The sequence below is a fragment of the Balaenoptera borealis genome (genome assembly GCF_965194805.1).
Source record: "Balaenoptera borealis genome assembly, chromosome: 11".
Taxonomy (NCBI): domain Eukaryota; kingdom Metazoa; phylum Chordata; class Mammalia; order Artiodactyla; family Balaenopteridae; genus Balaenoptera; species Balaenoptera borealis.
The window spans coordinates 654,654-667,538 of NC_138868.1; the positions used below are offsets into that span (position 1 = coordinate 654,654).

A 12,885-nucleotide genomic window follows, 5' to 3' on the forward strand; every position below is an offset into this window, starting at 1 on the left:
TAGAGGTAATCTCTGCAAGTGTTCAGATAATTCCAGAACACTTCCCTGAAGTAAAGGGTGGATTGCACTGCGGGTTGAACGGACACAGAAGGGTGCGTGCTGAGACACAGCCTGGAGGGGCCGAACCCAAGGTGGGGAAGAGAGCCTGCAGCAGGAAGATCGCGAAGGGTGTGCAGGGAGCCGGCCTCGTTCTCTCAGCGTCAGCATCACAGGCAGCCGCTCTTCCCCCCAGAAGCTCAGGTTGTGTGGACCTGCAAGCCCTCCTTGAAAAAAACGACCAACGCTTGAAATCCAGCGACCCAATAGACTCAAAGTGGAGTTGTGGGGACGGAGGTGCCCGGGCGTGGAGCTGCAAGGCTGAGGGCGGCCGGGCAGAGCCGGGAGGTCGGGGAGGGAGGGACGATGGGGCGCCCTCCAGGCCGGGACTGAGCTCTGGGCCCCGACTGGAGACAGAGTTGAAGCTCAGGGGGCAGCGGTCTCCTTGCCTCGCACCGTCCTCCGGTGTTCCCACCAGGAGAGGCTGTACGGGCAGGGTGGGCCGCCAGCTGGTAGGCCCCGCGGTAGAAACCGGCCGGCTTCTTTCAGCCGCAGTGTGTGGGCGCAGACGGCAGACGCCCAGGAGGCCGCGAGGCCTGGAGGTTGCCGCTGCCCGCTGCTCCTGGTGCACGCGGCGCGGGGCCAGAGAGAGGGACACGCGTCTCCCCCTGCTCCCCAGAGGGTTTACATCCGAGAGAGAGGTTTTTACTGAAGGAATTTTTCTTTGGCATGGAATGGGGGGCAGTTTAGGGGTTTGTCATATCCGTTGGGAGTTATTTAGGAACAAAAAAGCTAAAAGGAGGTAAATGGTAATGACAGCCCCCAGACCCGGCTCTTCCCTCCACGGAACAGGAACCCCACTGCTTCTGTCAGCACTTGGGGGCGTGGACAGGTTCTCCTCAGGCGTAGTTTGACGGCCTCGTCCGTCCGGAGCGCTCCTCGGTGGGCCTGCTGCTCGCCTGGCTGCGTGGCAGCGCTGGGCGGGGGCTCGGGAGGGGGAGGAGGGGGAGGGGGGGAGGGGAAACAGCGTTGGGGCCGCCTCTGTCCTCGGTCAGCACGAAAACCAGGGCAGGAAACCTTCCAGACGCCCCTCGCCCGGCGTAGCTGCAGTTGTTCCCGGGCCTTCCCGTGTGCTGCCGCGCCCGCCCGGCGTGTAGCGGAGGAGATCTCTAGGTGGACACGCAGCTCCATGGCCGTGCAAGGCTCTCTGATACTCTCCCCTTTGGACTGTGTGTTATTAAGTGAGCTTAAAAAATACTGTAATTCAGTTAATCAGTCCTTGGAACGTTAGCTGTCAGCCTGCGTAGCTGAGGTCGTGCACGGCACTTGGGGATCGCTGCTTCGGCGAGGGGCAGGTTAACGGTGGCAGGACCCCTTCCCGTCCACCGTGTTCGGGGCGACGTCCGTGGAGGCGGCCCCTCGAGCGGACGGCTGTCTGTCACTGTGCAGGCGTGGTCCCCACCGAGACCCAGCGCGGGAGGTGGGCCTGAGCTTGTTGCGTGGAGAGCTTGAAGCGGCCTTGCCCTGAGTGTCCCTGCAGCCCCCGCACGGGTGCGCCTCTGCTCCCGTGGTGACTCTGGCGGTTGTCCGTGGGCTCTGGGCCGGGCCGCCGGCTGGGCACAGGAGTGACTGCTGTCTGCCTTGCAGAGACGCCATGGACAGCGTGAAGCAGAGCGCCGCCCTGTGCCTGCTGCGCTTGTACAGGACGTCCCCCGACCTCGTCCCCATGGGCGACTGGACGTCCCGCGTGGTGCACCTCCTCAACGACCAGCATTTGGTAGGTGCCCCTGGGCCAGGCTGCCGCCCCTCCCGTGGAGCAGCCTCTTTCGGGCCAGCGCCGTGCGAGCAGCTGCGTGTGACTCCGGATGCTTGGGGCGACGTCCACGACCCGTCCATCAGGCCCGGGAGCCCCTGCCCTGAGGACAGACAGGGTGGGCTAGACAGGGCCTCTGGCTCACCCGGTCCCCAGGCGTTGGGGGGTCTCCAGCTTGCCGGCTGCAGGGACGAACAAGGCATAGCCCAGCATCTTCTGGAAACCCCGCGTCCACTGAGGGCTTCACAAGGCGTGCCTGTCTGCACCCTGCTCAAGGCTGTCAGAGGGCCGTCCTGTGGCCCCCCGGGCTCTGGCGTGCAGGCTGCCTAGTGCACATAGCTGGTGCCTGAGCCAGGCCCGAGCCCTCCCCGCGCCCTCCCCGCGCCCTCCCCGCGCCGCAGGCCAGGGCAGGGAGACGTGGAGCCATTCGGTGACTGTGGTTGGCCGTGAGTCACGGGCCCTTGTCCACGCTGACACCGGGAGGCGGGGCCGAGTAGGAAATGACGCTGGTCAGAGTGGCCTTGTCCTGCCGGAATCCCGTTGTACAAACGAGAGAATCGAGGTTCCACACAGAATTTCCTGCTGAGCTGATAGATGTTAGCACGTTAGCTGGTTACTCCGTTGTTTCCCAGAAGAGAAATCTCCCTTAAAGATTAAATGAAAAGTAACCCATTGGCACATGTCGACTCAGAGATGAGAGCTGGTGGTTGGGCGGCTCGCCTGTTGCGCTGCCCGGCGCGCTGCCCCTCCGTCGTTTCCGACGCTTACCGGGAACGTTCGAGTCTGCACAGGGCAGCCCTTCCTCGGAGGGGAGGGGGCGTCTGCAGGCCGTGCTGCGGGGCCAGGGGCCTCGGGCCGGGCCGTGCTCCATCTCTTCGGGTTCAGGCCCTGCCGTGGAGCCGGGAGGCCAGGCTGGAGGCCGTGGGGCATTTTCCAGTTTTGCAGACGAGGAAACTGAGGCTCAGAGAGGTTGGACAGCTTCGCACAGGTCCGGGCTTGAACCCGGAGCCGACGGCAAGGCAGGGCCGTCCAGAGCCCAGGTGTGGCGGGGACGCGGCCCAGTGCTCTGAGCAGGCGTTCTTGGGTACGGTTCGTGGCATTTTACCAGGAGTTGTCATCACTCCTGCCTTGTCGGGGGAGCTTTCTGCAGCCACACGCCGACAGGTGCCGAGGCCCAAGGCCAGCGACGTCCACACCGAGCGCTTTCCAGGGTGGCGGAGCCGTGTCTCGCCGGCCAGGAGGCTCTCCTCCTTTGACGCTTCTGTGCCCGGCTGTTTCGTTCGCTTTTGTATTTTCACGTACCCGCTCTGTGGCCGGGTGCACTGCTTGGCACCTTTGTGGTTCTAGGCCACAGGAGCCCAGCTTGCGTTGGGCGAGGTGGAGGGGCGTCTCAGCCAGCCCAGGGTGAGGCCGTGCCCGCCGGCCAGCTCTCCCTTCACCTCTGCTGCTCTCTGCACCTGCGCTCTGTCCTCCGCGGGGCCGTGGCTTCTGTGTCACACACCTCCTGACTTTGCCACCAAAGGCGTGAGATTTGGCTTCTTTGGTCTCAAGGTCAGGAAACCCCAGGAAGAGTGTCACTCGCCCACCCAGAGGGAGCAAGCCCTTCTGAGAGCAGCCGAGGAGGCAGGAGGGCTGTGACGCGCGGAGCCCTGTGCCAGGCCTGGCCCGCCCTGAGTCCTGCGCGGCCCGAGCCGTGTCCCGAGCAGGGAGAGGAGGCGGCCCGGGTCGGGGGTGGGGGGCTGGGGGCCGGCAGAGCCACGGCTGCGTGGGCCCCCAGCCCTCTCCTCACACCGCCTTCCTGCGGAGACCCACCGGGCGCGCAGGGAACGTGAGGAACGGCGCCTCGGGAGCCAACCAGCCCCAACTGACTTTTGTCAGAATGTTGCCTGATTCATCCCGCAGGTGAATCTTCCTGGGGAAGCAGGCTGTGTCCCAAACACTCAGAAGCCACGGTGAAAGAGACTCTGCCCTGCGGAAGCCGCGTGTTGCAAATGCCTGTTTGTTAAAGCTCTGTGTTGGGCCCTTATTGCCCACTGAGAAGCGGACAGTGAGGCCAGTTAGGTCCGTTTCTGTAGCGTGGCTTTCGCGCTTCCATCAGAACGACGGGAGAATAGCACGGCGGCGGCCTCTGGTGAGGCCTGACCCCGCCTCGCTGCAGAAACTCTGCCGCCTTCTCCCCCCTGCTCAGGAGTGGGGGAGGGGGAGGGACTGGGGGGATTATGTGATGATTCGAGGGAGCTTTGTTGGCATCCTTACGCCCGTTTTCGTCAATGGGTGTCATTCGTTTTGTCTCTTCTTTCTTATATTTGCAAGAGACCTTCTCTACTTAGCCAGTGTCTCCCTCCAGGAGACGTGAGTTACTGGGAGTAAATACTAGTGTCCCAGGACGTCGGTAGAGACTCCCCTGGGCTGCGTGGAAGGTCCCCGTGTGCTGAGGCCAGGGGCCGCGGGGCTCCGTGGGGAGGGTCGGGTCTCATCCGGGCCCGGTGGTGCTTCCAGGACAGAGGGCAGAGACACGGCTTGGACCACTCTTCAAAATGGGGAAGAATGGGCTTTTCAGTTGCCGTTTTACACGATCTCAGTTTTGGGTTGTAAAGATTCATGTGAGTGTGAACACGGTGTGCCCACCCGGAATGATCTAGATTGGGGCAGCGAGTGCAGAGGCAGGCGATGGGCGGGTGGAGACTGGGGCCCGGAGCCGCTGCCCCGCACTGGCCTTCACTGAGGCAGGGTCTGGGCTAGAGGGGTGCTGGATTTCCCGGTTTTCAGAGAGAAACTAGAACAAGAAAACAACCTATGTGTGCACCTCGCTTTCTAAGCACATTGAGAGCTGATCAGAGTGGGCCCGAGGTGGCCCTGGGCTGCCTCTACCTTTGTTCCTCGGAGTTTAAAGTTCTGTTTAGAAAATGAGTTTAAAATGAGGGGGTGTCGTCAGGAGCTTTGGCATCTAAATGTGTGTGTGTCTCCTCTCAGGGCGTGGTGACCGCCGCCGCCAGCCTCATCACCACCTTAGCACAGAAGAACCCGGAAGAGTTTAAAACCTCTGTCTCTCTGGCCGTCTCCAGGTTAAGCAGAGTAAGTCCGTCGAGGGGAACAGAACTCGGTGGGTTTTGGTCTTAGTTATTTTCTTTAATTAATATATGTACTTTTTGAAATGCAAGAGGTTTGGGTCAGTTTGTAAGTTCAGGGGTGGACGTGTCTCGGTTAATAGCTGATCGGCTTTTCTTTCGACCTTTTTGTCAGAAGTGCCCTGTTCGCGCAGCAGAGTGCACAGAGCGGGGCGGCTCAGCCCCTGGCCCCGCTACGGGGAGGGAGCGTCCTCAAACTGCATTCAGCTCTGCGCTTTAAATTTTGTGTGGCAAGATCACATAGCATATGTCGTTTTGTGATTGGCTTGCTTTGCTCGACACGTGAAGTTGGCGAATTGTTTCGCGCGCCGACGGCTGGTCCCTGCTGCCGTGCAGCGTCTGTGCCCCGCCCGCCTGCGCCTTGTCTTGTCCAGCACTTAGCCCTCCCCCGGAGGTGACTGAGGAGCCTGGCCCCACCCAGCGCTGGGCGCCCTCTCGCGTTGTGATCTGGTCTGCGTTTTCCTGATTACCTACGAGCTGGGCAGCTTTGCACGTTTACTAGCTCTTGGAATACCTTCTTTTGTGAAGAGCCTGTCCAGTCTTTCTCCCACTTTCCCATGGCGTTGTCTTTTTCATTGTTTTATAGAAGTTCTTGTTTTATTTTGTTAATTTACCTTAATTTCGTATTTCTTTTTACATTTATATTTACTTATTTTTTGGCCGCGCCACATGGCGTGTGGGATCTTAGTTCCCGACCAGGGATCGACCCCGGGCCCCCTGCAGTGGAAGTGCTGGAAGTGAGGAGTCTTAGCCACTGGACCGCCAGGGAAGTCCCCTTTATATATTTTAGATATGAGCACTTTGTTGGTTAGATGGGGTTGAACCAAACAGAATTGCCAACTTTTAACCATTATTGATCTACAAAAATGCCAGCTTCGTATGGTTCAGCCTACTCTGTTTAAAAATCTTGTCCTGCTCTGTAACTTGCCATTTCAGTCTCTTATGAAGTCTTCTATGATCAGAAATTCCACATTTTAATATAGTCAGACTTACTAATCCTTTCCTGTATGGCTGATGCCTTCGTGTCCTTACATGTCTGAAGTTGTTCCCTGTCTGAGGGCTCGCGTGCAGGGCGACGATCCACCTGGGACAGGTGTCTCTGTGTGGTGCTGCTTCCTCCCCGCAGGCTCTGTGCTGCCCCTTGGTCCCACACCAGCAGCTGAGTCTGTGCTGCACTCCCTTGGTTTCTCTGTACATCTTTGCACCAGTGGTGTGACTTTGGGTTAATTTGATGCCTCGTGGGGCCAGTGTTCCCCCACTCAACAGAATCCTACTGGGGCTGCCTTTAACCTGTAGGTCAGTTTTGGGAGAATTCAAATCTATGTAGTATTGAGATTTTCAATCTATGACCATGGTATTTCTCTCCATTTACTTAATCTTTAATTTCTCTCAAAAATGTTTCAACTTCTCGAGTAGAGGTTCTTTTATTTTTTATTCGTCTTGTCTTTATATACTTTATTTAAAAAATGCTGTTCTCAATGACACCCTGTAAATGTTATTATACAATAGCGTATGCTGGTTTGCACAGTTGGTTTTTGTTTATTGCTCTTGATGTTGGCAATTTTGCCAAACTCACCTATTAATTTTGGTAATTGATACGTGGATTGCTTTGGGTCTTCCTCGTATTCCATCATGTGGTCTGTGGACCATGACAGTTTTTTTCCTTTCCCAGTCCATATTTGTTTATACTTTCTGCTTTATGGCTCCAATCGGGACCTCCACTGCAGTGTTGAACATGAGGGATAATTGGTGTCTTGTTTCTACTCTCGAAGGGGGAAGGTCTATGATGTTTCACTGTTAAGTACGACGTAGGCTGGTTTTGTCAGTGTTCCTTCTCTTTGCCACATTAAGGAAATTCCTTTCTATATCTTTGCTAACATTTTTATCATTGATTAACTGGTGAAGCCATTTGAATTTAGGGTTTTCTTTGTGAGACAACTTCTAATTATGCATTCAATTCAAATTCAATTCTTGACATTTGCTAACTTGTGTAAATATTCAGACATATTGGCAGGAAGTTATTCTGTGTGTCGGCTTCATATTGAGGTCTCTCTTCTCCATTTTGATGCTGGATATTTGCCCTTTTCATTTTTTGCTTGATTAATCTCATCAAGTGTGTAAGAATTTCTTTTGACTTTGTTGGTCCTATTTTGATTTTTCTACCTTATTACTTTCTGCTTATATCTTTATTGTTTTCTCTACTTTCTTTGGGTTAATTTGCCAGTCTCTTTCTGAACCCTTGAGATGAATTCTTCAATGCTTTTGTTTTTGTATTTGTTTCATTGTGTGCATTTAAAGCTGTAAGTTTGTCTCTAAGTGTGGCATTAGCTGCATGAGACGTATTCGAAAGGCAGCCTTTGTTGGCCGGCTGTGTCCACGCGGTGGCGCGGTCCTTCTTCCACTTGGTGCGCCCGCACCCGCTTCTGCTGGTCTTGTCAGTGCTTTACACGGCTTGGAGCTCACCCACTGCAGGAGTGGCCGTGTCTCAGGTCACTCATGACCTAGTGTCTCCACTGCGAGCTTTATGACAGGAGCCGCTCCGAGCTCCCAGACGCAGGACGTGGGGAGGCGCCGGGCTGCGTGTTGGTGGGCGTGTGCTGCCTTAGGGACAGTCCCGTGTTCAGGAGGCTGAGAGGGTGTCTGTCCTGCCCAGACTGTGTGGGACAGGCGGGTGGCAGCGTGATGGGAGGCCGCTTGCTCTCGGGCCTGGGCAGCTCGCGGCGGGGCCTGTGCTCGGGGCGGTGTGGGTGCAGGGCCGGGACCGAAGGCCTCCCTTCTGCGTTTAATGCACTTTCCCAGTCCAGGCTCCGAGAACGCTGTACCGAGGGCGGGGTCGCTGTGGCGCTCTCGAGGGTCCGGTGCCCAGGGTTTGTGTCCCGCGGGGGAGGGGCGTCATCGCACAGTGGCTCCTCCTGGGGCCTGGGCGGCTGTGCTCCTGCCCCTCAGACACAGACAGGTGCGCCGCACGCTCTCAGCACACCTGCCCACGGTGTCTCATCCCCCGTGCTGTTTTGCAGATCGTGACGTCGGCCTCCACAGACCTCCAGGATTACACGTACTATTTCGTCCCGGCTCCCTGGCTGTCGGTCAAACTTCTGCGGCTCCTGCAGTGCTACCCGCCCCCAGGTGACAGCGTGCAGCAGAGGCCTCTCCGCAGGGGTTTACTGCAGCGCGTTAGGGTTAGGTCTCTTGTTTGCTATCTTTAAAGTCCTCTCCGGTGCTGGCTCTTGTTCTCGGGATCTTTCTGTGATGCTGCCATGGCTCTTGGCTTTCCCCAGCAGCTGGTAGAGAAATCACAATTTTGGTACGGCTCGGGGTGATCTCTGTTTTTATGAGTAATTCTGGAAACTGTTTGACACCTTACATCCTAAGTTGTTAACAATCTGTGTAACCTTAAAGTACACATCACGGATATTGTTATGTTCGTGTTTTATTCTAAAACGTTACGTTTGACTAGTGTGATAGGTATCTAGAAATAGAATTTCCTGGTTGAAGAATGCACAAGAGAATTTGTGTTCAATACTTCCAAATTGCCTCTACAAAGATGGTTTTATTGTTGTAACCTTTACATTTTAATCTTCATTTATGTTTGTACAAGGTATGTCTTTGTTAAATTCCAGTAACTTTCCATTCTGAGTCTGTTTTATGCTAAAGCGTGAGCCGCACACCCTGCGGCAGAGCCCTCACGTGGGAGCGGGAGCGGGACCCCACCGTTGCCTCCCCCTCCCGCCCGCCGGCCGCCCCCGTCTCCCCTGCGGCAGTAGTTCTCTCCGTGGAACTGACCTCTGCCTCCTTTATTCCGAGACCTGGGGCGACTCCGACCCCCGATGGGGGTGAATCTCATCACCCTCCTCCTCCTTTCAGGCCCCTGCCCCCCATCCCGGGGCGGCTTTGGGGGCCCTGCCCTCCGTCCGCTCAGGTGTGCAGGGCCTGCCCTCCCTGAGCAGCTGGTGGTTGGGTAGGTGCCTTAGATGTGCTGCAACAGTTTCTGGAGTTTTGGTATTTTTATTGCTTTCTTAGTCTTTTTTTGGTCCGTTATTTCTTTTCTTCTGGTTTGACTAGAACTTTAAAATTTTCTTTCTCATTTTATTGCTCTTCATAGTGTTTTCTCTGTTTCTATTGGTAATAGCAGGTAGAGGAAAAAACCTTTTGCTCCCCCTTCCCTCAGACTTTCATATCATGTGTTTTGTCCATGTCTCTGAGATTTTATTTTCCTTGACTTACATAATCTATATTTCAGCAAAAACTTGTGTATGTTATTTGTGTTAAAATGTACGTGTAGTTACCCTGGCTGTCAAATCCTCTTATTTTAAGCAGCCACACGGTTTGAGTAGGGGTCCTCGCCCTTCGTTTTGGGGTTGTGAGATGAGGGGTACCAGTACGCAGGTGGGGCGGCCGTGCGGGCCGAGGGGAGCCGGGCCAACGTCTGTCTGTCTCGCCCAGAAGACCCTGCAGTGCGAGGCCGCCTCACCGAGTGCCTGGAGACGATTCTGAACAAGGCCCAGGAGCCGCCCAAGTCCAAGAAGGTGCAGCACTCCAACGCCAAGAACGCCGTGCTCTTCGAGGCCATCAGCCTCATCATCCACCACGACAGGTGGGCCCCGCGCCGCCCTCCCCGGCGGCCTGAGGGCGCCGCGCTCTGAGCCGCCCCGCGCGCGCTCTGGCCTCAGAGCCTCCACGCCGTGAGCTTGACTGCCGTGGTCTCACTTCCCCCAGAGGGCTCCCCGGCTTCTCTTGGGCGTCCTGCCCGACCCGCTGCTCCCAGGGCCACCTGGGAATGCGGCGTGAGCACGTGCGCCCTGTAGGCTTTGTTGGTCCGAGGCTGTGGTGGGAAAGCGTGTGGAGGTGGCACGGGGAGGGGAGGGGGAGGCGGAGGGAGGGGAGGGGGTGGGGGGTGCTCCTGCGGCCCCGCCTTCCTGCAGCGCTTCCGCCAGGTGCAGCTGCCTGAGCTCTGCGGTCCACGGGGCTGGGCACCGGTAACAAGACTGTCCCTCTCGGAGGGGCCTCCTTGTCCTTGTTAACTGTGTTCAGAGGGCAGAGTAAAGAGCGAGCAGAGACTTAACGCCAAGTTTCATGTAGTCGGTACTTAAATAGCCAGTAACCTCTTTTATATCATCTCTGTCTGTGCGTCTGTCTCTTGGCGTCGTGGCTTTTGTCCGGCTGTCGGCCAAGCGGGTTCTCTGGCTGAGAGCCACCCCCTGGGTGAGGCTTGGTGAAAGCCGGGTCCCCCTGCCGCCCCCGCCCCGCCAGCTTGGCGTGGAGGCTCAGGGTCTCAGCTGCCCTCGACCCTCTGGAGTCAGGGGTTCTGCAGATGCACTCAGAAATGCTCTGGGGGACGCGAGGCGCGGGTCCTCGTGTGGTGCCAACCAGAGTGAGCGTCAGGCCTTGCGCCCCGGGAGGCCGTGGTGGCCGTGAACGTGGCACGGCCTAGGCTGATGGGGGACCCCTGCCCACCCACCTCTCCCGTCCGCACAGCGAGCCAAACCTGCTGGTCCGCGCCTGTAACCAGCTGGGCCAGTTCCTGCAGCACCGGGAGACCAACCTGCGCTACCTGGCCCTGGAGAGCATGTGCGCGCTGGCCAGCTCCGAGTTCTCCCACGAGGCCGTGAAGACGCACATCGAGACGGTCATCAGCGCCCTGAAGGCAAGTGTGCCCTTCCGGGGGCTGCCTGGCCACGGGGGCGCCTTGTCCCTGTGTCACTCATGCTGTCACTCATGAGCTACCGGTGGGGGGGGTCCCGCGGTCACTTGGGGCCGTGCTCTCAGGCCCCGGGCAATCTGGCCGGCTGCGTGCGTCCCCGGGCGGTTCTGGGTTCTGCCCGCGAGAGACCATGACCACACAGGGCATCTCCTGCTGGGCCAGGCACGTGAGCAGAGTCGCAATGAAAATTGGGATCAATAGAAACTGTTCTTTTTGGTAGAAGGATGAAATATTTTGTCCACGTCTCCGAGAAAACTCACTCCTTGCAGAAGAATATTTGCTTTTTCCAGGGAATTGAAATTCCAGAGCTGGAAGAGCCAAGCTGAGGTCTTCTGCTCTAATGAGGGTTGGTTCCTCAGGGTCCGACACAGCCACATCCACTGCATTCCTACGTGTTAGAAAACTGAAGGCAGGTGGGGAAGCCACAGAAAGAAAACTGAAGGCAGGTGGGGAAGCCACAGAAAGAAAACTGAAGGCAGGTGGGGAAGCCACAGAAAGAAAACTGAAGGCAGGTGGGGAAGCCACAGAAAGAAAACTGAAGGCAGGTGGGGAAGCCACAGAAAGAAAACTGAAGGCAGGTGGGGAAGCCACAGAAAGAAAACTGAAGGCAGGTGGGGAAGCCACAGAAAGAAAACTGAAGGCAGGTGGGGAAGCCACAGAAAGAAAACTGAAGGCAGGTGGGGAAGCCACAGAAAGAAAACTGAAGGCAGGTGGGGAAGCCACAGAAAGAAAACTGAAGGCAGGTGGGGAAGCCACAGAAAGAAAACTGAAGGCAGGTGGGGAAGCCACAGAAAGAAAACTGAAGGCAGGTGGGGAAGCCACAGAACCCACTGTCTTGGTCCTGGGCTTACTGCTGAGAACACGTCTGACCCTGTTCCTTTGGCTTTGCATGTACTGAATAGACATTTTTGGTGTGTGTTTTGAACAAGAGGCCGTACAAAGGTTTGGAATTTCGCTTTCTGGTGTTTCGAATTCCTCCTGGGTGGCTTTGGCGTCTCTTTCGGTCACTGCCTGGATGAGAAAGACTTGCTCTTGCCGTGCCTGTGGCTGGGCCCACGGCAGCGCCTCTCATGCTGTCCTGTGCTGGGGAGCAGCCGTGCTCTTGTTTCTGAGGCTCCGCGCTGGGGCTGGGAGCCAGCACGGGGACAGGCTCTCAGGCGACGCGGAAGGGGCCGGCCTCTGACCCACCCCCTGGGGATGGAGCGGGGTCGTGATCTTGGCCGGTCCAGAGCCGCCTGGTCCGAGTGCCGGAGTGAGGGGGGCAGTGGGGTGGCAAGTGAGGGGCTCTCGGGGCCCTGGATTTGGGAGGTGAGTGGGGAGAGCTCCGAGTGAGCATTGGGACGGGGTCGGGGGGGTGTGCCTGAGCCGCCCGGCTCGGGACCATGGGAGGGTATGTGTCACAGCGGACTGCCACCGTCCCCTGCCCAGGCTCCTTTCATGTGGCTGTTGGCTCTGTGCTCGTTCCCCAGACGGAGCGGGACGTGAGCGTGCGGCAGCGGGCCGTGGACCTCCTCTACGCCATGTGCGACCGCAGCAACGCCCAGCAGATCGTGGCCGAGATGCTGAGCTACTTGGAGACGGCCGACTACTCTATCCGAGAAGAGATTGTGAGTTCTGGCGGCCTCTGTGTCGTCACCGGCACCGATGCTTGTGTGTCTCAGCTGAGGTGCCTTCTTACAGCCTTTGTTGGGAGTCTACTGCATACTGGATGGAAGAGTCCTTTGCTTTAGTTTTTTATCAGCGTTTTCAGTGGAGCCTTCCGGTCTTTCAGAATCACTTTGCAGAGGCCCTCCCCTCCCCCTCCTCCCCTCCTCCCCCTCCTCCGCCTCCCCCTCCTGTGCAGAGGTCCCAGGAGGCAGGTGCTCAGCACGGAGGGAGCAGGGCGTGCGTGGGGGGTGGGCACAGCGGAGACACAGGCCGGCGTGGCAGTGAGGGGCCCCCAGCGCCCAGCTTTGGGGCCAGCTCTGGGCTTGAAGGACTTGAAGCCGAGGGCGGTGACGAGGCGGGTGTCCTGGAGCGACGCTCTGGGGTCGTTACGGAGGGTCGACTTGGAGGCCAGAGGGTGTGCAGAGCAGGTGGACGGGGCCTCTGGGGCGCGGTCAGGAGGTCACGCTGGGGAAGGTGGGCGTGAGGGCGGCAGCGCGGGGGGCCGGGCTCCAGGTCGGCGGCAGTGCTGCTCAGGGCAGGCTCAGTGCAGGAGGAGGCTG

General features: G+C 57.8%; 1 protein-coding gene across 5 annotated transcripts in view; it reads left to right on the forward strand.

Moving 5' to 3' along the window:
• AP2A2 (adaptor related protein complex 2 subunit alpha 2) overlaps positions 1 to 12,885 on the forward strand; it is a 63,222-nt gene that overhangs the window by 37,289 nt on the left and 13,048 nt on the right. For 3 of the 5 annotated variants that reach the window (XM_082341981.1, XM_082341984.1, XM_082341983.1), the window contains exons 5-10: positions 1,684 to 1,813; positions 4,823 to 4,924; positions 7,995 to 8,103; positions 9,421 to 9,571; positions 10,453 to 10,621; positions 12,148 to 12,285. In XM_082341981.1, the coding sequence (XP_082198107.1) occupies positions 1,684 to 1,813; positions 4,823 to 4,924; positions 7,995 to 8,103; positions 9,421 to 9,571; positions 10,453 to 10,621; positions 12,148 to 12,285 (799 nt within the window). The remainder of the gene's footprint in view (positions 1 to 1,683; positions 1,814 to 4,822; positions 4,925 to 7,994; positions 8,104 to 9,420; positions 9,572 to 10,452; positions 10,622 to 12,147; positions 12,286 to 12,885) is intronic. The other 2 variants (XM_082341982.1, XM_082341985.1) reach the window with 2 other exon arrangements.